Genomic DNA, 27,174 nt, shown 5'->3' with positions numbered 1-27,174 from the left:
AGGCAGTCGTGAGCAGGAGCAAGGATCGGTAAGTAAATAGAAACCATTACATGCTGGGTTACTGCAGCAGCTAACAGCCTATTAAAAAAATAAATAAATCAGAGACCCACCGGGCCCTCTAATGTCCTGGGCCCTGTGGCAGCCACTACTGCTGCTACACTGGTAATTACACTCCTGACCATGAAGAGTAACATGATACTTCAATATGTGTCACATACATAGAAATAAAGTCATACAAAAAGCAATTATGTAATCATAAAAAGATGACTATCACACCTATAACACTGGCAGAAGAGGAATTCCTACATAAAGATAGACTCTCATGGGAATAGGACACATTTATGGAGCAGTGTACATGCTACCTGACTATTACTTGACCCCTATTCCTTCGAATTGGAGACCAATAGTCCCCATTCTCTTGAATGGTGGGGGTCTAAGTGGTCAAACCCCCAACAATCTGAAATTTATTATCTATCCTATGGATAGGGGACAATTATACAGATGAGAAAATATGACTTCTTTCATGTAAAATATTAGCTTATTTCTTATGTGTCGTTTGGTAATATCCTTTTTAGGCTAAGGACCCACATAGCGAATCGCTTCCAAAAAGAAATGCATTGTGGTTTTTCTCACAGTACTTTTCACAGAAAGTCTGCAGAGTTTTTCTGTCTCTAGTATAACTATACGGAAAACACCAGGGTATAATGACATGTTGAGATTTACAAAAATGCAACGGTTATTGAAATTGCAGCATTTCCGCAGCTTTTTTCTGCAATGTGTGGATGGGATTAGCCAGAATCCCCATCCAGTTTGCAAGTACTGTAATACACAATTTTTTTTTTTTTTTTGCTGGGGCCAAAATGCTGCATATTTGCAATGTCAGGCCTCAGGCTTAAAGGGATTCTATCATTAGAATCCCGTTTTAAGTTAAACCCACATCAAAATAGCCATAAAGAAAGGCTATTTTTCCCCTACCTTTTGATGTCTTCTTCATGCCGCCATTCCTTAGATACCCCGATTTTTATCCATATACTAATTCGTTTTCTTGCAGCACTGGGGGTGGTCCCCAGCACTCAAACAACACTGGGGGAGTCCCTAGTGAGAAAACTATCCAGCGCTGCCTTCTTCTTGTTCATCTCCTCCACCTCTTCCTCCTTGTCCTTTCAAATCTTCTTCAAAAAGTGCTGTCTGCGCATGTCAGTCGCCATTTTCCTGTGGCTGAACAGGAGAAGCCACAGGAAAATGGCAGGTGGACATGCGTAGTGGGCACAATCGGCCATTTTCCTGTGCCCAAACAGGAAAGAAGAGGCGGAGGCAGCGAACAAGAAGAAGGCAACGTTAGTTTTCTTGCAGCATGCGCCCAGTGCTACGACAAAACTAATTAGTATATGTATGAAAACTGGTATATCTAAGGAACGGCGACGTGAAGAAGTCATCTAAAGGTAGGGGAAGAATAGCTTTTCTTAAGGCTAATCCAATGTGGGTTTAGCTAAAAACAGGATACTAATGATAGAATCCCTTTAAAGTCAAGTGTTATATAATATCACTAAGGAAAGCCATGTCTGGCAATACATTCCCCTTGCAATGTATTGCTACATGCCAGACACTGGAATGAATGACCAACCATGTAGTAGATAAGAAAGCTCAGGGTAGGAGAAACTCCCCACTAAGGATCATAGAGAGAATCCTAAGTGTCCCCAGGATGTCCAAATGTTCTAACAGGACAAAGTGAAAGGAGTCATATTTTTTAGACAAATCCTTTAACTAAGAAACATAATTCTGGTACCCGTTGCTTAATACTGGGGATTATATGATTCATCTTCAGTTTTAACAACATACAATTTTTGTAAAGATATTTGTGTTTTTCACTTCTCAGTAAAAAAAAAAAAAAAGAAAGAAATTGACAAATAAAAAAGGAAATTTGCACATCTGGCATTTTGGGTGGTAAATGCTATGCATTTTGAGCTATGGTTTATTCAATTACTTTGAAAAATTCCACTCGGAACTAAGCAGCAAAGTGTTGGAAACTTTAATATAATTCGGTTATAGAAAATCCAGGGCTTTCTCAATTAATCACTCTGTTATCTGTTGCAGCTGAGACTCTATCTTCCTCTGTCTTCTAGATGGATTCTAAAACAAATTCCAGTCTAACGTCTCGCAATAATTGATTTTTATAAATGATGGTCAGACATAGTACATTTTCAGCTGTTTTTCCTAAACTTCAGTAATATGCAAGTAGTTTTTTATTCTTTATAACTAAAGCATCACATTGAAATAAATATTTGTATTACAAAAGTACAAAACTATTAATTACGTTTTTTGGAACTCCCCCTATGCACCGTAATAAATGGTCAATTAGAAGCTTTTATACATTTCTAAACCTACATTTGTACTACAAAGGTTTATGCAGCTCACTTTATGTTGGTTTCAAAAGGTTTATGCGCGTTGTTTTTTTGGAGTACGGCAGGAAGCCAAAATATTCAGACTAAACACTAGGAGAATATATAGATTTTATGCAGATTTTACCCAGGTCACAAGTGAAATTACAAACTCAGTGCTTCGAGGTAATAGCGTTTACCACTGAGGTGTCCGATCTAAATAGAAAGTATTATCTATCTATTTCTATAATTAGGGGACGGAATAAAGGCCATATACATGTTTAATAATCTCCATAAAATGTTGTTTATTCATTTATCACTGAAAGAAAATGCTTTTGTTATATGGGTGGAAAACTGACTCTTTCTTCCTTTGTGTCTTGCACATTTTCTAGTTCAACATGGCCAGATTATTCTTGGTTTCCACCAAGACATCATTATAAATCTTGGCCCCTTGCATGTGGTCCACAGCATGGTTTCCCTCTCACACCTAGTTCTTAGCTCTCATTCCAAGACCCCAACATGACTCCCCTTTCTATTTTCCCCCTTTATTGCTAGTCTTGACAAAACTTTCATATGCCAAAGTCTGAACTTTAAAGTCCACCTTTGAGCACCCTAAGAATGCCCATTTGATTATGGGTTATACCTAAAACCCATCACATTTGTAGTTCAGTTCCCAAGATTGTCCCAGCAAAATTGGGACTCTTTACATAAATGCTTGGCAACTCAGTGGCAGACTTAATTGATATGGCCTCTCTGCTCCAGTGTAAGGCTGGCCATTTTTCTCCCCAAAACCCCTTTCAAGACTCTTGATTTGGTAAATATAAAGGATGCGACACAACAAGGAGCTTCATCCACATTGGTCTCGTAGTGTATCTATGTCCAATGTGTGGTCTTTTCAAAAAATTTCCCATTCAATAATGAATTCAAAAATGTGTTTTTTGGTTGAATAAGGGGTTGGCTCCTTATAGAGATGTAGCTTTAATAGAGTATAATGGGAGAAAAATAGGTCACAGAAAATATTGATCTTTAAGAGGAGGGTCTTTTCAAAGAGTGGTCTTCTGGAACGGTTCACCAGATATATAATAGCACTTCTAGTATAAACCAGAAGTGCTATTATTAAACTCAGGGGTCTCTTCAGAATCCAGAGTATAAGAGTAGGCCCAGGGGAGGTGAGAGAATATAACAAACTGTTATACTTATCTTGAGTTAACTCTTCTGGTTTCTGACTGATATCGCACCGTGTCCTGAAGTCGGCGCACCCCACAGCTCAAACACAGGCCTCAGTGTTGATCCCAGGGCATCTCTTTTAGAAAGCAGCTCACCACCAAATTTAGCACGGGGCTATGCAATCACAATGTGTTATTCTACCCAACTGCAGTGCATCCCCAAATTCATGTCATTGTTGCTGGCAATACTCCCCAGTTGTACCTGGTGGGGGCACATCCTGCATATTATTTTCTGCTAGATATAGTAGAGCAGGTCTGTTTGACTGACTTTGGAGTGGAGTATGAGTATGAGTAGGGGAAGCAGACAGTTATGATAATGGTAACAGCGACCATGTGCAAAGTGTGGATGTGGTCTGCCTAGAAGGAAGGTCAGTGGGAGAAGGAGTAGGTCAGTCTTCCTCACTTTGTTTGCCAATATCAATTCTATTTTGCCAAATTATTATTTCCTGCTTACAGATTTTACATAGTGCCAGGGCAACACAGTGGCTCAGTGTTTAGCACTGCAGCCTTGCAGCGCTGGTGTACTGGGTTCAAATCCCACTAGGAACAACGTTTGCAAGGAGTTTGTATGGTCTCCCCATGTTTGCATGGATTTCCTCCCATTCTACAAAAGCACAATCCACATTTAATTAAAAAAGAAAAAAAAATAATTTACACAGTGCCATGGATTTGCCACTTGGTGATGAACAAAAAAAACTCCCACATGGGTGATGACCACACATACTGTAGCTACTACCACCACCACCAGCAGCACTGAAAATGTGTCTGCCAGTGCCACCACTACCACCACCACCACCTGAGCTCAGTTAAAGCATTGCTAAGAAGAATCTTCACAAGCACTTTTCTGAGTACAGTAGTCTACTTTCTTTAGTAAAGTCAGTTCAAACAATCTTTTATTAGCCTTTCCCCTACACTTTTATGACAGCTATACTTGAAATGTGAATTAGTTTTGAAAATGTCAAACTATTTTTTTATTTGTTCGCATGTTTCACTGAAAGTCCATTACATATACAGTATTTTTAGACATGATGTTACTTGAATGAGATTTTCACTCCTTCCAATGGTAGATGTACATGACAGTAACATCAGAAATTACTTTTAACATCTTCTTCAGAGTGCAAATGAAAGTCAAGGAAGAAGTTCCCCAGTGTGAGTGTTTCTTTGAATAATTGTCTGAATGTAATTTAAAGTGTTTCAATGTCACATAATGGAACAATCCACATTATGGCACAAATAAGTAGCACTGACTTTGATTTAATTTTTTTTTTTTTTAATTCTATCATTTACAGCATAACTTCGAATTTTCATGTTGGAAAAAAGTTTCAAGAGATCTGTACACTATTACAAGATTTAATGTGGGTTTCTTGAGCTGGTCACACAACTTTTTGTGATTTTTTACCATAGGGAAATGTTAATGATGCACCTTGGTAATTCCACAACTTTACCAAGACTTGTGTTTCCCAGTGGAATTAGCCTATTCCTTAATTTAACACAACAGTTAAATCCATTTAGTTCATAAAAACAATATCTTTCTTATAAGATGATATGCTTATTATACATCACTATTATTATAGGCCAGACAGACACCAAACCTACTAGATTTTTAGAACAGTAGAAGTTCTGAAAATAGCCAAGACTGCCTGCTTTTGGTATTCTCAGGACTCTTATTCAAACGAATACAAACACTGGTGCATGCACAGCCATTTCTACATTCACTCAGACAGGGGGCAGGGAAGCAAATGTGGGACTTTGCATCTACTAGACATTTATGGCATAGCTTGTTGTTACAGCCATAAATGTCCATAAGGGAAAATTCTCTTTAAAAAGGTTCATGACAGATACTAACTAGAGATGAGTGAGTAGTATTCGATCGAGTAGGTATTCGATTGAATACTACGGTATTCAAAATATTCATACTCGATCGAATAGTACTAGCTATTCACAGTAAATATTCGATTCAGAACCAGCGTTGATTGGCCGAATGCTATACAGTGTATAGCATTCGGCAAATCAATGCTGGTTCTGCAGCAGGCTCGTCCTTGCTAGTCAGGAGAGCTGGCAGCTTGCTGTTATGAGGAAGCTGACTTTTTCTCATAGGAATGAATTGACCAGCGTTGATTGACCAGTGTACAGCATTCGGCCAATCAACGCTGGTTCTGCCAGAGGCTTGTCTGTGAGGAGGCGGAGTCTAAGTTCGGACCACAGCAGTCTCCATTATGGTCCAATCTTAGACTCCGCCTCCTCACAGACAAGCCTCCGGCAGAACCAGCGTTGATTGGCCAAATGCTGTACACTGGCCAATCAATGCTGGTCAAGTCATTCTTATGAGAAAAAATAAGCTCCCTCGTAACAGCAAGCTTCCAGCTCTCCCGACTAGCAAGGACAAGCCTGCTGCAGAACCAGCGTGGATTTGCCGCAGGCTCGTCTTTGCTAGTTGGGAGAGCTGGCAGCTTGCGGTTATGAGGGAGCTTAATTTTTATCAGCGCAACTGCAAGCGCTGTGCAGTTAAAGCGCACGGACCCCATAGACTATAATGGGGTCCGTGCGCTTTAACTGCACAGCGCTCCTCCTAAACACTCTCCTTCTGCTATTCGTGGACTTGGTGATTCTCCTTTAGTCGAATAGTGGTTTCCCCTGAAATGACCATTTTTTCCCATAGACTATGATGGGATTCGATATTCGATCAAGTAGTCGAATATTGAGGCTCTACTCGAAATGAATATCGAATCTCGAATATTTCACTGTTCACTCATCTCTAATGCTAACACATCTGTTTATATATTGTGAAAGTGTTATTCATCTAAAAGGTCATTTAATGCTTAATATAGGCTGAAATCTAGACAGACAGTATGAAGCAAATCATTTCATATACTGTAAATGTCACAATGAAGTATGTCATGAGTTTTAGCTACACCATAAAGTAAAACTCCCTTTACTCTGCATAGTTATACCATAAAACTATCTGATAGTGGAAGAATTTCTACCAAAGTTTTCCTAGCAACTTTAGGGTGCCTGGTCAGCCCCTTCGTGTAGGGGGGTCTCTACATAGGGCAGTTATTGCATGAGAGCCAATAAAGAGGCTTTATAATGTATGGGGGTCGGTAAAGGGGGCAGCAAACTGTATGGAGACCAGTAAAAAGCTAATATACCATGTTGGGATAAGTAAGAGGGGCTTTATACCATATGGGTTCAGTAAAAGGTGATTTATATTATGTGGGTACCAGGAAAAGGAGCATTATATCATGTGGGGCACATTAAAGAGGACATTATACTGTATGGAAAAATGTGAAGAAGGCGATATACTGTGTGGGCGCATTCAAAAAGTTTAAGGGGCCTGGTGTTACACACCTGTTATAAGTATTGTATGTTATGTTAATGAACTTTTAATCTTTATTTATTTTTTTTTTTGGAATTTCTTTAATCTATGTTTTAACATCACCAAACTAACAATACAAATGCAAACTTATGTGCTGTACAACATACACAATAAATTATGAAAAGCTTTAGTGGACATGGCCTACAATAATCATACTAACCCTGTTAACAAATGGTTAAAAGAGGACAATGTAATTTTTTTTTTTTTTTTTTTGGTTTACAGGACAATGTAATTATACAGTCATATGGCTTCTAAAATCGAACATCTGTAAAACTTGGCCAATGAAATGCTCGGTATGTGCCAATGGACTAGATCTACATGGGCCAATGTCTTCCCCATTCCAAGTAGAACATGCTGTTTTCTTGCAATTATTTGGCTGTGAGTCCTACTGTGATAATAATCAGTGATATAAATTGAATAAAAGAAATAATAGTGGTTTTATAATGTCTGGGTAGGGGTGCTTCAATACCACCTAGGGCACATTAGCTAATTTTGCCAATTAGAATTAGCACCGACATTAAAAGTGAATGGGTATTGGCATTGCTTAGAAATGAAAAGTACATAGTGCACATCAAATTGTAAAGGAAGGTAAATATAATCTTGTTCTGACTGTCAGACAATGAAGGATTTAAGAATGAATATTGTTACTGCAGAATGTTCACTAACATTAACTTTAGTTTCATGTAGAAAGTAATAAGAAAACTATAATTTTTGGCATAGGCTAACTAGACAATACATAATTCAATACATGTATTCTTTATCCTGCCCTCAAATAGATTCACTGGCTGGTTTTTGATTTATGGTGTTATATAATATCGTATATGGCAGTTTCAGAAGTGTGAGTCCGTTAACTATGGAAATATAATGGATAATAGATCCAATTTATAAAAAGATATATGTTCTACAGTATGGCAGTAAGGATGGCTATTAGTATTGCAGTTGATGCTCATTGAGAATGTAAAAACATATTCAAGCACAATGAAGACAGCCTTATTGTTTTCATACAATAGTATGTTTCCCTTTCCAACCTGTACATTGGCTGAGCAGGTACAAAAATCATCACACTATTTTCTTTTGTGCGAGAATTGGATATAAAGAAGTGCTGAACTGAGTCAATATAAACTGATTGACAAAGAACTAATACAGATATCAGATTGCTGCAAAACTTGGCATGTAGCTACACATCAGTCAGATATGTAAATGAAATATGCTTATGTCATATAGAAAATGACAGTGAGCGTTTCACCAGGCCTCAGAGATTTGCCACTTTGCCAGGACTCTGGGACGCAAACTCCTTTTTTTGGAGATTCCTGGACATGCCAATCATAGATCAAAATGGAAGTACTGTAATAGAAAGAACTAGGTCCTGACTTTATGCCCAGACATATCTGAAGGTGGTATGGACTCTGCATTTCCTGCTTTTCAATCCATTACCATTATTGGCTAAAGGAAAATACACACACATATGAAAATAATAATAATAATAATAGTTGTTGTTATTATTATTATTTTTATTATTATTTTATTTATATAGTGTCAACATATTTTGTAGCACTTTACAAATCAGAGGACACATAAACAGACAATATGAGACATTACAATGTGACAAAGTAATAAACATATCGAATAGTAGGAGTGAGGGCCCTGCTCACAAGAGCTTACATTCTTTGAGGAGGTAGAGGGACACAAGAGGTCATTGGGCTTGTTTGCCACAATGCTCCAGCCATCTTTTAATAGAAAGGTTGTGTAACTGAAGCTGTCTGAACCCGTCACCAGCCAGTATCGGTGAATAAACAGATACTAAGTGCAAGGAGTGCAGTGTAACTTCTAGATGGAGAAGATAGGATCTGAGGAACAGAAGAGGAAGAACAAAAACAGTTATTGTTCTACATCTCCGCAAACAACATGGTGATCTGGTCACATGATAAGCCTGACCAAAGAGATGTGATTTTAGGACAGTTTTGAAGCTGCTGTAGTTGGGGATTAATCAGACTGTCCTGGGCAAAGCGTTCCAGAGCACTGGTGCAGCTCAAGAAAAGCCTTGGAGACGAGAGTAGGATGTTCAGAAAACAGAGGATGCAAGTCTAAGGTCAATGGCAGAATGGAAAAGATGGTCCCTTGATAAAGTCTATCTACTGGACGAAACGCGTGTCGGGCATTTCACACCACAGGCGGTGTGGTACATCTCTAAATAGGGGATATTATTGTGTCCATTGGTCATTCTTGGGTTGTCATTGTAATATCAGATGGAGGGATATTATTTATTATCTGCTTTTTAGTAATATTCTGGTGGTATTTTCCTTCTCCTATCTGTATATTGATTACGCAATTTTGACCTGGTAATATAATTCAGACTCCTTCATTTCCCCCTATCTTGGTTTTGTATCCATAGCCACTTGTGGTCAGGTTCTTCTGGGCTTTTGGCTCACTTTTTTGTCATATTGTCTTTCATCTTTTCTTATGTTTATTGTCATATGTTTTTTATTTGAAATTAATAAAATTTGTTAGTTTTATATATTTTTTGCGTGTGTATATTTTCTGTTATTTAGAAAGGAAAAGATGGTTAGAGAGGTAGACAATGACAAGAGGAAATATAGGGGGGCTCATCACTGTGGATGGATTTGTGAGCAGATGTGATCATTTTATATTATATTGTGTGATGGATGGGCAACCAGTACAGCAACTGATAGAAGGTAGATGCATCTGTGTACCGGTTTGACAGAAAGATGAGTCATGTGGCTGCATTCAGGACTAGTTGTAGAGTAAAATGAAAAGTATGAATAGGACTGAGTATTAGAAGGTTACGGCTACCCGTCCCCTGGTTTCACAGGTTTAAAAGAGGCAACAGTAATGCATTATAGACTTTCTTTGTTTTTTCCCAACAACAAAGCCACCATTACATAACTATACTAATGTGCTATTAGAACTGCATTACGAATGCATACATCTCCAGTTTATTAAATAATAGCCTATACTTTTGAGTGGCATTTAGGAAATCACTTCTGTAATTTATTATAATTACTCTTACCTGCATCACCGTTAAATATTGCCAAATCATTCTGTTCCAGCAAAACAGAAGAATGACACTTGGTAAAGGACAATAAGCATAAATCAATACTCAAGGTATTGTGGACCCTTTCCTGACAGCTTGTTTTTCAGCAAAATAATGTCAAACATATTTCTTCACTTTTTGCTGACACAATGCTTTGTTGCTGTCCTCAGTGTTAAGGGAAATAGCAAGTCATAGCTTATACATTTCCTAATGCAATGCAAATATTGTACTTAAGATTTTCTACCTTAAAGTGTGCCCACTTCATCTACATCGTCTTTATCAGCTTGAACACAACATCCAGTACAATGGGTAATACAAGAGGCAACTCCTTCTTCTGCCGTCTGTTTATTCTGACAACCAGTCATGAGAGACTCCCCTCCAATACCTCTATGGTCAGATTTAGAGGGTTTTCTAGTATCGGTTCAACTTAACCGCAGTTAGCGGCAGTGGGTTATGGAAAGCTGTATATCAATGACCTATCCTTTGGCCCCGCACCAATCGATTGTTCTGTAAGCAGAAACAAGAGGCTTTGTACACTGTGCAGTGACTGGGCCTGTAATGTCCGGCATGGTCACAGCACACTGCTCTGAGCCATCTGCTTCTGGCTCTGTACATTGTACAGAATAGCGTTTGATGCTATCCACAGTTTTATGGTATCCATTTGTAGGTTTGCAACCTATTCCCTGTAGATACCTGGTTCTTACTGTACTTACACTAGTACTCATCCTCTGAGTAGTTTAGGAGAAAACAGTTACCCACATTTACTTTTGGTTATTTTGTTGTATTTCCATTAGGTTTGGCTGTCTAGTCTAACCAAAACTGTCCAAATTTTAGACCAGATTAGCAAATCTGCCCCATGGTTTGATACATAATATTAAGGGGTAAATAGTAAAACCATAGACCTCCAAGACACATATTTTCTGCCATGCTCAACAAAGAGACTGTGGCTGGAAAAGAAAAATGACTTCAATTCCACAAAAAAAAAATGAAGACACAATCCTGGCACAAATCAAGCCAACTAATAAGGCGGTGAAAACTCAGACTAGAGATGCATTTTAGACTGTCTAGACAACTAGTAGGAAAGATTAGTGCATCTGCCAAACTACAGCACTTTGATGACATTGTGAACGATACCAAACATATAATAGAACAGATAGAAGAGACTTTAGCTCTATTAGTACATTAGTACATAGTACATTGTGGAGCATTTCTGATGTGTTGGAGGCCATCTTGAAGAACGTGCCATACATTCCTACATTAACCACTTCAGTATCGGGCCAATTTGTGGTGCAGGACCAGACACATTTTAGGTTTATTTTGTATGTGCGGTTTTGAGGGCTGTAACATTTTTCCCGTATGTCTCAGTCAACTATTTTTGCGTCTTTTTTCGGGGACATATAGGGCTTTATTTTTATGCTGTTTTTATTTTCAAATGTGTTTTAATTTTTTTTATATCCAGGAAAATATAAACAAAATAGGAGGGAAATTGTGACCGGTTTTCAATTTTTTTTTTTTGTTGTTTAATAACACAAAGTGTCATTGAAAAACTTTATAAAATAGTTTTTCCTCTCCGTTACGGTAATTTTTATTTTGTATGGTGTCGTTGAGGGTGGGGCTATAACCTTTAATAACAGCGTTTTATTAGCGTATTATAAAAAAAAAATATTATTTTATTTACTTTTTTTTCAACTTTTTTTATTATATTTTTATTTTTTATTTTTTTCAGATGGTGTCCCCATAAGGTGATAAGAGACCTTTGGGGCATCTGATCACTTTTTTTTTAGTACTGTAGGCTGATTTCTCCTATAACTGGGGCTGGTACATTTAACCTCAGATGCAGGAGGAATCCAGCCTCCTGCACACTGTATATACAGCTTACTGAGCTGATCTGGGGTCTTGTAGGGCCCAGCAGCTCTTCCCTGTCTTCTCTCTGGGAGCTCCGGCTGAAGTTACAGTCAGCTCCCAGCTTCAGTAGCTGCACGATCTCTGTGCAGCTACTGTGTTCTGACTGGAGGTACAGGTACGTCCTGTCAGAACTAGGCAACCACTTCCCGGACGTATATAGTCTATGGGCGGTCCGGAAGTGGTTAAAGGGATTCTCTCATTAGAATCCCGTTTTAAGCTAAACTCACGTTGGAATAGCTTTAAGAAAGGCTTTTATTCCCCTACCTTTAGATGTCTTCTCCATGCCACCATTTCTTAGATATCTTAATAATAATTTCTTCCAGCGTGCACACCGGAAGTCTCAGAGAGCACACTATGTGTACAGCACAGGCTGGTGCTAATGACTCATCTCCCTTCTCTCACACACACAGCTCAATGAGAATTCTGGTGCTTGCTGGAGGCTAATTAGCATATAAGTAAAAACGGTCTCATTCAAAAACTACTGAGGCGATTTACATACAAAAGTTAGATTTGAAATAGCCTTTCTAAAGGCTATGCAAATATATGTTTAGAAAAAAATGACTTTTACCAATGATTGAGCCCCTTTAAAGTGATGCTTTTTCTTTACTTCAATTAAAGTGTGAATACTTGTATGTTTTTTTCCACATGACCGCTGGAGCCAATCAGCGGTCTAAGAAAAGGGACATGGGATGTCACATACTGCTAGGACTTCTGGCAAAAGAAAGACCATCTCAGACACTTATCCCTCTTATCCTCTTTAACACTTTCCCAACATCCTCTATAAAAGGAAGATGGCATATACTTTGTCCCATTACAGGAAGCTCTGTTACAAGCTGCATTGCCCTCCTTTCCCTAGATCACATAGAAAAGTACATAGAAAGTGACACATGCATGTTAGGTATCCCTATGTCTAGAAATTTCCAGTCTACAAACTTATAAAAGTATTTTCCCCATACGGTGAACACTATCGTGGGAAAAATAAATCAAAAGAGCCAAACCACAGTTTTTTCGCTGTTTCTCCTCCCGTAAAAATTTGAATAAAAAGCAATCAAAGCATTATATATCCTAAAATAGGTATAAATAAAAAGTACGATGTAGAATGAAATACTTTTACTCTATATACAATAACTTTAAGATTGTATTCATTCTTTCCATTCTACATATCGGTACGCTCATCATATGGGGCTACAGCTGCGTGCTAAAGCAATCCCACTGTTGATATAAAGCCATTTAGTACAAATGTTTTACAACTTATATAAATAAATACACAACATCCTGCTCTTTAGTACTTTTCAGAAACATTCTGGAGATGCTTCTTTCACTGAATTTTTCCATTTCTTTCTTTATTTTTCAGTTCTATGGGTAATTTCACAGTAAGAGATCAAGAAATAGTTTGTCTTGTCAAACTTTTTCACCTCTTCCCTCCTTCAATGTAATGTCAATCGGTGTTACACTGAGGTTTCTTGGACCCACCGCAAGAGATGGTTATGAGGATCCACTCTCCATTGAGGGCAGATATTAGGGCTAGTTCACATGCAATTACGCATGTGCATGTTCCATCACGGCTGCCGCGACGGGATGCCAGTGCAGTGCACGGCATCCCATCACGGCTTTCCGCTCCGGATTAGGCCCAAATGAATGGGCCTAGTCTGGAGGGTGCTGTCGCGAGGCGGAATCCGCCTAAAGAAAGGGCAGCTCTCTTCTCTTTTCCCCTAGTGGCAACATGCCGCTAGCGGAAAAAAGAACGCCATTGGTCTACATAGACCACCATTGTGATTGGGCGTATTATGACGTGGATTTCCGCGACAAAATCCGCTCCCTCTTGCCCCGTGTAAATGGGGCCTTAAATCTGAGTCTGGGCCCAGTGCATACATCCCTGGTACTGTGGTGTTCCAGTACAACAGTGAGACAGTTCTACTCTTAGATCAAACCATGAGCAGAACAAGAAGTAGGGAAACGGGAGTTATTTCAATAAAAAGCAGTACTAATGTATCCACAAAACATAATTCATTGGTTTAAAAAAAAAACATAGAAACACTCTTAGTACATCCAATCAGAAGTTGCATCCAAGTGGATGGCACTGCTGTAGGTGTCAGGGTACATTAAGCACTCCCTATGTACTAAATTGAAACACACAAGTGAGGAAATGGTGCTATTCACATAAAGTAGACTTTCACTGCATGATAGATGCCCATTGTAACTCTCATCTATTCCTTATACAGTCTGCATGACAACTCAGGGGTTATTTTATCTCATGGGATCCTCATCTCCTGGTCAAGATGGTTGGCAACTTGGCAGATTGGCCATTTACAGCATGTACATCACAGCACAAAACAACTCCTCAGCCATCTGACTCCTTGCTAAACATTTAGTGTCCCTCACTATGAGACCTTGGGCCTACTCCCCAGTATTTCTGCAAATACAGCTCATGTGGCTCAGGCTCCTAGACAGAAAGCATTATGGGAAGTGTCCTTATTGTAGAGCCTCCACCTGGCTGCTCATTAACCCTCATTAATAGCCCATTATAATAGCCCACCTCTGCAAATCAAATGAAACACCCAACTTTCCAAAGACTTGTCTCTTCCGGCCTCCTTTTCTCAGGGTGAGGTACACACTTTTTTCTACTTCTAGTCACTCTACCACAATATACACTGGTAAGTAATAACCTTTAAGTCTAATATTGCCCCCTCATGGCGCCAAAACAACTCAACAGTCCCAGTGAGACAATGGAAATCTACACAGACTATACAGTTAAACTAAGCAGTCTTAAAATGTGCCAGATTAATGATAGTGCCTAATGATATATCTGTCACATTATTAGGCTAGTCTAACTATACATGTCCTATCAGTTGGCTTAGTTTATGATAATAAAAAAATGTGCCAAAATTGGTGCAACTTAGGCTTGGCCCACTTTCCAGGAAACCTACTTATTTCACATGAAGCCACTCTCTTTTCCCTATAGTGTCTAAAACACTTGATAAATATGGTGCAAAGCAATCCATTTCTTTTTGTTGAAAATTAGGTCAAAATTCTGGTGCATTTCACTTAGTAAATCTTCCACACTGACTCTACAAGACCTCTGAAAGTGTCCTGTGGTATCGAGCAACCACACTTGCTGTAGTACTATAAGTTTAAGGTTGGGTCTCTATGGATTGGACTTGGTTTTTCCAGCATATCCTACAGGTGTTCAATAGCTAGTCAAAGCTGCTCAGATCCTTATGCTTGTCCATTTTTCCTGCTTTCAAAACATAAGATTAAAGAACCAGACTTTACATTTGCTGCTTAATATATCCTACCCCTAGACTGGTGCCATTGTCACAAGATAATCACCTTTCTTCACTTCACCTATAATTCTAGGGTTGATCAGTATATAACTATATCTTCATTTATGTATGCAGTATTTGCATATAGTGTGATACATATATATATATATATATATATATATATATATATATATATATATATATTCACACATACCAAGGTGATACAACTATATATAGATACACAGCTGTCACATGCAGAGGCATACAGTAAGATTCAAGTTCAACAAAACATGTATGTTACATGGTGAATCGGTTAATGGGGGACATTCTGAAATCTCTGCTTTTAACACAAAGAGAACGTGTCTGCTACCTTTGCCTAATAATCCATGAATGTGAAGTCCTCCTTTAGTGTTCTGTATCTGCCTAACAGAGCCAATGCAGTTGCAGTACTATATGCATGAGGACATATTGCTTTCCCCAGTAATATTTGCAGATGATGGAAAGCTCCCTGTATTATGTTCTCTACAGTAACAACTCTCATGCCTCTAAACCACATGTAATGAAAATAATGATGTAAGTGCTGTAGTTTGACATTGTGTTGTCCCTAAGACTTCTGTGTACACTGTAAAACTATATAGTGTATCAGAGCTTGCACACTAGAGAGGATTGCAACAGTGTGACATTCATCCTGTTTACTGGCTTCAAGAAACACTAGAGACATCTTCTGAACGGAGACATTGGGGACGATTCCAGCCGCTAGTAGGAGCCTCTGGTGTATACACACAGCAGATTAATAATAACAGCCGTAATAAAACCAATACTAATTCATTTCTATGTGACTCTGATAGATTGTTTACTTTGGTTCTTCAATTAATAATAGCAGAATGCAGTCAGAAAAGTGTGCGCTATTCTATCCTATGTCATTTGCTGCCTAAATCTCTTAAAGAATAATGACAGTTCTTCATGTGTTATTTAATCAGTGGACCTATATTACAAGGGCTTGTCCGAGAAGGAAGATTGCCAGGCGGTGAAGTGGTAATGAAGCCGCTGCTGAGGCATACTCCCAGTGTAAAGCATTAGCATCTAAAGGGTTACATACAGATTAGCAGGGCTTTAAATCTTTACACTGCATTGTGGAAGGGGTTGTCTGTTTTAGAAAATCCATTTCCAAATATGCTGTTAGGGAATTCTGAGTAAATAGTCTTGAATCATTTAGGGCTCTCATCTAGTCACTAGCCAGAGCTTAAAGCGGTATTCCCAACCGATCAAGTGGCCATAAATGTCCACACTGGACCCTTTATTAAATTAACTACAAAGGAGACCCTGGCATGCTTTCACACAGGCAGCCCCTTTATTTCAATAGTAAATGTGAGATGCTTTTTCCACTGTGGTGGCATCACACAGTTGCTTACAGGTTCCCCAAAGTTACCTTGATGTGGACACCCTGAGACCAGCTTATTGTACGACAACCGTTCCAAGTATTTGTTGAAAATATCAATATGGCAAAGGGAATAAGTGTACCTGGATGATAAAATCCAAAATGAAAGGAGTCAGGACACAACACCAGTGGGCTTAGCCTAGTTTACCATATGTGAGAACCATTTTTATAGTTCTAGTGGAATTGTTTTTTATGGTACTTGGATAGAGAAATAGATAGATAGAGAGATAGATAGAGAGAGAGAGAGAGAGAGAGAGAGAGAGAGAGATAGAATGATAGACAGACAGATAGATAGATAGATAGATAGATAGATAGATAGATAGATAGATAGATAGATAGAAAGAAAGAAAGAAAGAAGATGAGCATATCTAAGAGAACTGCCCAGCTAAAAAAGCATAGTAAATTAGTATAATATTCAGCACATGATAGTTTGGAATCCTGTTATGGGATAGATAGATAGATAGATAGATAGATAGATAGATAGATAGATAGATAGATACAGAGATAGATACAGAGATGGATAGATAGATCTTGAAACAGGCTCTTGGAGCTGAACGTTGCAGTATGAGGGAATAAACCTCCTTCACTTTTTTTTTTTTTTCACTATTTCTGGTGTGCCACCTGCTTTTTTGGAGTTAGATAGATAGATAGATAGATAGATAGATAGATAGATAGATAGATAGATATGACAAGGATACATTGAAGGTGAATGCCCAAATGGCTACAGAATTTAAATAATAATCTGAAGCAAAATCTGTAGTGGATTTCTTTCACTATAAGATTTGTAAAGAAGCATTTATTGCTGCGACAACTTCAGACAACACATACTTTGATTTCATAAAAATAAACAGAAGCATCTAAACATATGTGCAATGTTGCAAGAATAACATTGAGAACCAAATATATCTATCTTTAGAAACCCTATCAATCACCTACCATTGTGCACAGTGTAATGTATCCCTTTGCTGATCACTAGACAGCATGTGGCCATCTAAGTAGCACACCAAGGTTCATATAAGTTGTGGTTCAACAACAGCTGTTGAACCACAGGTTGCCTAACCTTTAGGGGGTACTGCCCATATTTTATTGTAGAGTAGTTTTACCATTCTTATCTGGCTTGTCCTCCTTAGAACCTCTCCGTGTCGCTCCTCCATACAACACATAACAAAACAGTAGGTGAGTGTGATGTAAGTAATTAGTAGACCATGTTGAGAACATATTAGTAGGATATCATCTAGCAGCTGTGCCGCTTTCATGACTGTCAGAAGTCTTTCATAGAAAGAATGTATTACTACAAGCCAGACTCTCAGTACAATGACGCCTATAAAATACACATTACAATATCATTTCCAATAGAACAGTTTTGTATAGTGGGGTAGTAAGAGACAGAAAGGAAAATAGTGGCACAAATAACATAAAACAATCCATAACAAAGCAAATCTCTTGTTTTAGCAGTCTATTGTGTCTCTCATTCTACTCTATCCATCTATCTATCTATCTATCTATCTATCTATCTATCTATCTATCTATCTAGGAGAAGACTATGGTAATGACAATGTAGCAGATACTGCTTATTGAAAACCAAGAGACCCATACAATACTTGCTCTTGCACAGAGGCCTTCTTCTGTGGCCCCATTATCTATCTATCTATCTATCTATCTATCTACCTATTTAGAAAAAGACAATATAAAGAAGCACAGCTTAAGACCAACAATGAGTGCAGACAGTGGCGTAACTAGGAATGGTGGGGCCCTGTGGCGAACTGTTGACATGGGCCCTCCCCCAGCCACCTTCCCTCCAAGCAACTTCTCCCTCGACAACCCCGACAGACCAACTCCCCCCCCCACACACACACACACACACACACACATTCCTGCACGCAGTATTATGCTGGCTGCATAATGGCCCCTGCACACAGTATTATTCTCCTACAGTGGCCACTGCACACATTATTATGCCTAATAGTGGCCCCTGCACACAACATTATGCCCCATAGTGGCCCCTGTGCACAGTATTATGCCCCATAGTGGCCCCTGTACACACTATTATGCCCCTATGTGGACCACCCATGAACAATTATTGTACTCTGGGGTCTTTTAAGACCCCAGAGTTTAATGATCGGAGACCCAGGGAAGAATACAAACATAAAAAACACTGTTAATTACCTTACCACACAAGTAGGCCTGAAGCCTTCTGGAGCCAGTGAGTTTTGTGTTCCCTCACCCCCCCCCCTAGGCCTCCAATCATTATATTCGGGGGTCTGAAAAGACCCTCCCCTAGTATAAAGATAGTGTTTGTGGAGTTTGTGAGTCCACGACCTCACTTACCGATCCTGGCTCTTGCTCACGGCAGCCTCTGCAGAAGGGGAAGTGCAGGTGGCTGTGAGCAAGAGCCAGGATCAGTAAGTAAATAGGGCCCGTTACCTCCTGAGGTCCTCCAGCAGGTAACGGCCTATAAAAAAATTAATAAACTGCAGTGGTAACGACTATTGTCGGGGCCTCTACTGTCCCGGGACCTGTGAGAGCCACTACTAGTAGTTACGCCCCTGGACACTTATAAAATCCCCTGTAATCTCTAGTTCCAGAATTGTGCAAAAAAAAAAAAAAGTGGCACAAACAATATACAGATGGTAATGAGTCAGATTTAGAAGTCTAAATTTATGGGATACAAAATAAGCAAGTTCAGTTAAGGTATGCTATTCCTAGTTATAAAAACATAGCATGATGCATATGAATATTTCATTAAATATTTAATAATTATACTTTTAATTCAGCCACTACAAATTCTAGATTTCTAAGGAATAACTGGGCTGACATTTTAGCAGTAGGTTCCAATAATTTTAGTTGTGTATTGACTGCAATTGGTACATTTTATAGTAGGATTCTAATTTTAATATTTCATTGTTAGCAATGTAGTTCTTCTGTAGAGAAAAGGAAGGTAACTCCTTAAAGATCAATGCTTGGTTTTTCAGAAACCTAGTGACAAGCCAAGCCAAAATATCTCCTCCAAAAGGGAGAAAAATCTATCTGCAGACAGCAGTGTTGGGGTTATTGCCCTCATCAGTGTGAAGCGAGGTCAAAAAGGTGTGGTTCAGAAGGGGTATTATGCCTCCTTAAAGGGATTCTATGAGTAGAATGCCTTTTTCTACAAATACCACATTGGAATAGCCTTTAGAAAGGCTATTCTTCTCCTACCTTTGTTATTCTAATCCACGCAACCGTGTCTGAGAAATTTCTTATTTCTTGCTTATGAAAATGAGTCTTCAGAAAGCACAGGGGGCATTACCCCTGCACTCAGAAATCACAGGGGGTGTCCCGTGTGCTCCCTGAAGACTCTCCAGCGACACCTCTGTCTTCTTCCGCTGATGCTTCTCTGCCATGTCATCAGCCGTGTCATCAACCAGCAGAGCCAACTGTGCATGCCAGTTCGGCCTATTTCCTGTGGCCAAACAGATGCTCATGTAAGAGGCCATAGGAAAATAGCCAAACGGACATGCGCAGTTGACTCTGCCGACTGATGATGCCGCGGAGAGGCATTGGGGAAGAGTCTTCAGGGAGGAACCCTGTGCTTTCTGAAGAGTGATTTGCATAAGGAAGAAATAAGAAATTTCTCAGGAACAGCGGCACAGATCAGAAGAATAGCCTTTCTAAAGGTTATTTCGATGTGGTATTTGTAGAAAGAGGGATTTTAATGATAGAATCCCTTTATGTGCGTTGTGCAGAGTCAATGGTGCTAGAGGGGTCAATGTTGTGCAGGATCAATGGTGCTAGAGCAGGTTCATCTTTTTTCACCAAGGAGAATATTCTTATATATTCTTTTCTCATTATCTCATTCTCATTATCCTTAGCAGGGCATGAATGGTCCATAACAGGGATCAGCAACCTACAGCACTCCAGCTACTGTGACACTACAACTCCCAACGTGCTTTATTCCTTCCCAAAATAAGTAGAATAGACAAAACCAGCAGCACTCCAGGCACCGAAATGTCGCCTGTCTTGGTATAAAAACACTAATTTGAATTCTTATTGTCTGGAGTGCTGCTGGTTTTGTCTATTCTATCCAGCTATCTAGGGACAGATTGAGCTAATGACAGAAGCGCAGGTTTACTAACACTATGCATCGAAGGACAAGAGAGCCATATGCAGTACTTGTTCTTGCACAGGGCCCTCTGCTGTGCCTATCTATCTATCTATCTATCTATCTATCTATCTATCTAGTGACAAAGTCATCATACAGTTACAACCAAAAATCCCTTTTATTGTGCCATCTACAATACCACTATTGCAGAATTTCTTACATTACAGATATAAATGTAATAGTAATACAGTATATGTCAGCAGCAAAACCATTGCCACAATACTAATGCAAGCATCTAAGTCTTGGTAATCTTGATTATTACTGTAGTAACATGCTGCACATATAAAATGAATATCCTCTATTATTGAATTGGTATATACTATTAAACATTATATCTATGTCCTGCCTGTTAATACAGTAACACTAAAACAAGTAAAGCAGCACTCCTAGACACACTTCAGTACCGTGACATTTACACATGAAGAGTAACAAGGAGAATGTAATTGAGACATTGACCCCATCATGTTTTAAAATTGCACCCTCCCTCCCCAACACCACCATGAAGCCTATTTCCCATACTTGAAGAATTGCTATAATTACTGAAGGTGTCTATTTTGACTTCTATGTTAATGGCCTGGCCACTAACAACGGTGGAGCGTGTTCAACTTCCTCTGGGATTACTCTTGAAAAATTCTGTATGATAAATGTTGACCAAAACAAGGTGATATGGAGTTTGCTCCCATCTTCTCATAGAACACACACTGAATACATACAATAGCTCAGTTATATTAAAAGCCACATATTAATCATCAACAGGAAAGTTTTGATGCCAGTATCAGCATTTTCTCATCAATAATTTGTTGCATTAATATTTTTTCCAGTTCATTGGTAATTTAACTTTCAATAGAAACAACATTGTAATTCTGTACACACCCTGTGCAATATTCCGTCTGCATAATCAATGTCTACAATAACGTTAATAAGACTAGTGATCACAGCTAGCAGGTTTTTTCAAAATTAGATTTGGCCGGTTTGCTAAATTTTCTGAAACAATTCAATTCGATTTTGCGGCAAAATGCGTTAAAAACAGCTATTTCCTCGCAGCAGACAGTCTATAAAGTAGTGTAGAATGCTGTGCCTTGCAGTAACACACATGGGGAGTCTGTTGTGGTAGTGAAACAATACAGTGAGTCAGTGTGACACGCACATGACAGGCGTCGCTCTTAGGCCCTATCCATATCTGCGTTCAGGTTTCTGTTCGGGGAGTCCACTTGGGGACCCCTTGAACAGAAACTCATATGCTTGCAGCACTTTTCTTTCCGCATGTTTCGTGTGAAGACTGAAAGGAAACCACACGGACCCCATTATAATGGCAGTCAGTGAAGCAAGGTGAAGTAGGATTGTTCCTATTACTCAGACTGCAAAGACATACATTTCTCTCTGTCCTTTCCCTCCACTTCTAATGCTCTTTCCCTGAACTTAGACTGAGCTAAATATAAGTTATCAAGCTTTATTTTCCACATTCCCTAGTGCCTGCTGTCATCTCTCCCTGCACTGAGTACAATGGAAAATGCCTGATTCCAAGATGGCGGAGGGGATTTATAGGGCTGTGATCTCAAAGTACTGGTTGGCGGCTGATTGCCTGAACGCATGGCATTGTGGGTGATCCCACATTCCCACAGTTCCTTGCCCCTTGTCCTAACATGTGCAGTGGCCATTTTATGAAAAAATGTGATTCGTTACCACAAAGCATGAGGAAATCCATATTCTATGTAAATTGAATATTTCCTGAATTTCGGATCAAATTCCACTTTATCAGCTTCGATTCACTCATCTCTAATCACAGCTATGATGTGGCCCTTCCTTACCCAATCCCTTTTTTAGTGCAACTTTCCATAACCAGACCACAACACTGCATTGTAGTAGAATAATAGCACAACATGCCATCTTCTTTATAATGTTGCTCTTTTTACATATATTATACATTACAAATAGGTCACTTGTAGAGATGAGCGAGTACTATTCGAAACGGTAGTTTCAAATAGCAGGCTCCCATAGGAATGAATGGGGGCGGCCAGCGCGCAGGGAGTTAAGTGGCAGGACGCTGGCCCCGGCTGCGTTCCAGCTGCGTCATTTCATTCCTATGGGAGCGTGCTATTCGAAACTACTGTTTCGAATAGTACTCGCTCATCTCTAGTCACTTGTATTTCTGCTTTAGATTATATAGCAATAGGAATACAGCATTCAATAATTTAATAAATTATGCTAAGTTATCGTATGATCAAGCAAAAAATGTTTTTTGGGTGTGCTATTTACTAACCAAAATAACAACACCTATAACTAGGCTATTAGAAAAAACAATGACAACTAACATATCGATCCATGATAAACGTAAAGCTGTCAGGTCAGACATACAGTATGTGCTCATCTCAGCCAACTTTGTATTGCATGTGTTCTCAATCCGAAGAGGAAAATAAGCCACTCCAAGATTCTTCGGCCTGTTGATTACATCCCTTGTACACAAATGAAAAATGAAACATATTGAATTCTTCTCTCTTCCAAAATCTTTCACAAGATGGCAGCTATACAGATAAGATGATTGGTCAGCTCCGCTAACATTCACTGTGTATGGTCACCTTTACAGCACTGCTATCCACTTTGGCTCATGAAAGCAGGATCACCACTTTGGTGCCTATTTTGCATAGTAGGCAACAAAATTACCTGACTAGATTGCTCAGGAACTCTGGGGGCTAGAGAAAATTCTAACTGCAGATTCAGGGGAACGGCAAATTATAAAGTAAAGAGTTGGTGTATTTAGTCTAAGGTCCACTTTTAGGTACACTATTTGTTTTGTTTTTTGTTTTTTTAAATACATAGTGTCATATGTATGCAAAGGCATATGCATATTTCTGCAGTACAGTATTTATGTGCCCTAAACATATATTCCAAGTTAATGGTCAAACATGTAGCTTTGGGCTCCAGCGCCTTTAAACTAGAAATACAGTGAAGTAATAAAGAAAGTAAAGACTTGGTGTATTTGGTCTAAGGTCCACTTTAAGATACATTTAGTGTCATGTATGCAAAGGCATATGCATATTTCTGCAGTACAGTATTTATGTCCCCTAAACATATATTCCAAAGTTAATGGTCAAACATGTAGCTTTGGACTCCAGCGCCTTTAAATTACAAATACAGTCAAGTAATAGGAAATTTACTAAGTAAAAGCCCTCGTGACAGCATTTAGTGCATCAATGGCATCGAAACAATTACAACTAGTTCCGAAAAATCCATCAGATATGGTTGAAAATAAGTCTTTGATCACAATGATGTCACCACTATCTGGCAATCTGATGAGTTGAAAGCATTAACCCATCATGAGACATATTGAATGTATTGGTCATGGCTTCTAGTAGATGATCAAGGGAAATCATGCGGTTTATCATCGCTCATATAGGACACTATATCCATAGGAAACAAGTTTCGTCTGGATCTAAAATATTAGACAAATACTTTGTGTAGCAAAATGTGTCATCTCTGTGGCCAACATTATTTTGTAGGTGACTGTAATGCTGAAGATTTCAATTATGATGCATCAAAAAGTGAAAAGGCAAAAGAAATCTCATAAAACAGGCATGTGAAGGGAATGTAACGTATTTATTGGTGTGTAGCCCCTTCCCGGTCGCGCTGTGGCAGCAGAAGAGATTTTAATTAAGTGCAGGAGTAAAAGACAAATGTGTTTTTGTTGCCAGTGCTCAGACTGAGTGCTGATTCCAGATCCAGGGATCCATGTCTGCTCTTGCAGCCAGGGAGGTAGGGCTGAGAGAAGAGGGAGCAGGGTAGCAGGAGCTGACTTTCTCACAGTCTCCTTGTAACAGAGAACAGAGGCAGACACACATTCTCTCTGCCTTCCACATGCGTGTGCTCTCACACTGCTCCAGTGTACTACTAATGCTTCACCTCATGCTCCTCTACCTGCGCTCACTGACTCTATGGGCTTTTAGGATCCTAACTGGCTGTGCTGCACAACATCACAAAGATTTCTTTTCAAGATTTTAAAGCATCTCTACAATCATTCTTGTTTCCAGCTTGTTCTCACTGAACGGATTTCTTCTACTTTCTGACACATTGCACACATTTTCGCCTATCAATAAGGGATTATTAAGGCTGGGGAATAGCCAGGGGTGGCTGTTGCTATGATCATTTGGGTATGAGAGCTTTATAACTTAATAGAGGAAATAAATGTACTTTCAATTGTCGGTGTAACTACTGGCAGACTGTCACAGTGCTGAAGAAAGTGGAGTTTGCCCAGCTATAGTCAGCCAGCTTGTTGTGCCTTCCAATACCATGAGGAAGGGTCTGGAAACTGCCAGCTGCGGTCTAAGGCTCGGATACATCCTGCAAATGTGTTTCCTACCTGCCCTGGCCATACTGACTGCCAGCAGTACTTTCGCAGCTCAAGGTAAGAACTTATCACTGGGCAGGTAAGGGGAGAGGGCAATGGGTAAGGATGCCAGGCTGCAAGTCCTCAACGCATTGATGTCTTTAATATGTTTCTATGCATGTGTGATGAGTAGACTATCCTACAGTGTGTTTGAGTTCCAGACATAGAGCTTGGCTTCTGTGTCGGTGATGCTGCTAGTACAACCAATTTGCCAGATTGAAGATTTGCAGTGAATCAGTTTTGTTTGCCTTTCGGAGAGTCAATAGAGAAGAGAATTTTTCTATACTTTGTCTTTATGAGATTACGCAGCTCTAAAAGAGATTTGGGATGACTCACTTTCTGGGGAATCAGTGGAGAAGAGGATTTTCAGATCACCTAAAATCACTAAGTCTGTAGTAATGTTATAAGGAGTTGGTGAAGCATTACACGTTCTTTCCTCTCACTTTTAGCATTTGTGAGCGCAGCACTGAGCAGAGTATGGGAACTGGTCAGAGGAATGAGACACAAGCAGGGTATTCAGTTCATGATGTGCAGAGAGGAGGGCAGAGCTCTCGCCTCTAACTAGTCCCCCTGAACAGGGTGGTACCACACTGCATGCCAGCCTGTCTCCTCAATAGAAATTGGGCCAGGTATTACTGGGAGTCATTTATGATGCTCAATCTGCTGTGAAATATGTTCCATAGGAAATAAGTCAGGGCATCATTACATCCCCATTGCAGTCCATAGGCTGATTGTATTAATAGATGGCATATATATATATATATATATATATATATATATATATATATATATATATATATATATATATATTACACTCTCATTATATGTTCATAGATAGAAGGATTGGCTGCAGTGTTAAGGAGTCATTGTGGATTCCTTATCTGTATACAACTATCAGCTACAATGTATATACTCAGTATTCTCTAAGGCATGGTTTACAACTTAGTTAGTATTATGGTTAGACTATTAATAAGCTCCGATCTAAAATATATCTTTAAATCATCCCTTAACTATTGCACTGCACATCCAAGATCTTCATACCTTTTACAGTGCAATGCTTTCACAAACTTGCTGACATATTTATACATCCTGCAATATTAACACATAGTCAATTGCTAAACTGATAGTTTTATTGATGTAGTAGCACTTGAAGAGCCTTATGGTATGGGAGGCCCATTGTATTCTAGATATACTGTATTATCAATAAATAGCACCTTTAAGTGTCAAGGAAGTAAAGCCTAAGTTTCACTATGATCACTCCATAAGAATGTGTTCATCAGATCCTGAACTGAGCGCTGAGGGAAAAACCTAGTCCAGATATTCCAGCAATGATCTGTTTTCTGCAGATTTGTGATTGAAGTACGAGGTTAGATAATAGAGGCAGTAGCTGAAAATTAAGGCAGAATCAGTGCTGCGAGATTTCCAAATAGGTTTCCTCCTTAGATAAAATTCTTCAGAGAAACCAGGATGGGCTGGTGGGAAACAAGATCAATAAAGACAATCAGGCAAGAGATAAAGGGATTACTACCTTGAGAAGAGAATGAGACAAGAGAAGCAAGGCACATGTTTCCGCTACGCTTGGGCATGTGGATTTAAATTGATAGCTGTTTATCAAGTGTGTTTGATATCTCCCCAATCCCCCCCATGGATGTGATGATAGTTCTCATGGATTGTATCTGCAGAGTCCAGGGGCGCAGAAATTAAATCTTCTATTCTCTAACCAAAGGAAGCCTTTAAAGGCATGCAAACCCATTAGCTGTCAGCTTGGCTTTTAAATTGCTGGAAAACCTAGGGCTTTCCTTTGACATGTGGGAAATTGGGTATCTCTTTCATTCTTTATAACCCAGAGTGTCAGTGGTAGCAACGTATGTATTCAACTAAAGTATAATGTTTAGAACCCAATTTGGATTACATAGTGTTGTTTTGGGTTTTTTTAAAGAAAAATATTTGGGTATAAAATAAAAATATTACGTTTCAGGCGTAGTAACCATATAAGTACTTTATATATTATTACATG

The 27,174-nt window shown here is 39.1% G+C and overlaps 1 protein-coding gene across 2 annotated transcripts in view; it reads left to right on the top strand.

Moving 5' to 3' along the window:
• Positions 1–24,590: 24,590 nt before the first annotated feature.
• UNC5C (unc-5 netrin receptor C) overlaps positions 24,591–27,174 on the top strand; it is a 325,165-nt gene continuing 322,581 nt past the window's right edge. For both annotated transcript variants that reach the window (XM_075285567.1, XM_075285559.1), the window contains exon 1: positions 24,591–25,175. In XM_075285567.1, the coding sequence (XP_075141668.1) occupies positions 25,061–25,175 (115 nt within the window). In that variant the 5' untranslated portion in view covers positions 24,591–25,060. The remainder of the gene's footprint in view (positions 25,176–27,174) is intronic.

The sequence above is a fragment of the Leptodactylus fuscus genome, chromosome 1 (genome assembly GCF_031893055.1).
Source record: "Leptodactylus fuscus isolate aLepFus1 chromosome 1, aLepFus1.hap2, whole genome shotgun sequence".
Lineage (NCBI taxonomy): Eukaryota > Metazoa > Chordata > Amphibia > Anura > Leptodactylidae > Leptodactylus > Leptodactylus fuscus.
This window is presented reverse-complemented; position numbering and strand designations above follow the sequence as displayed.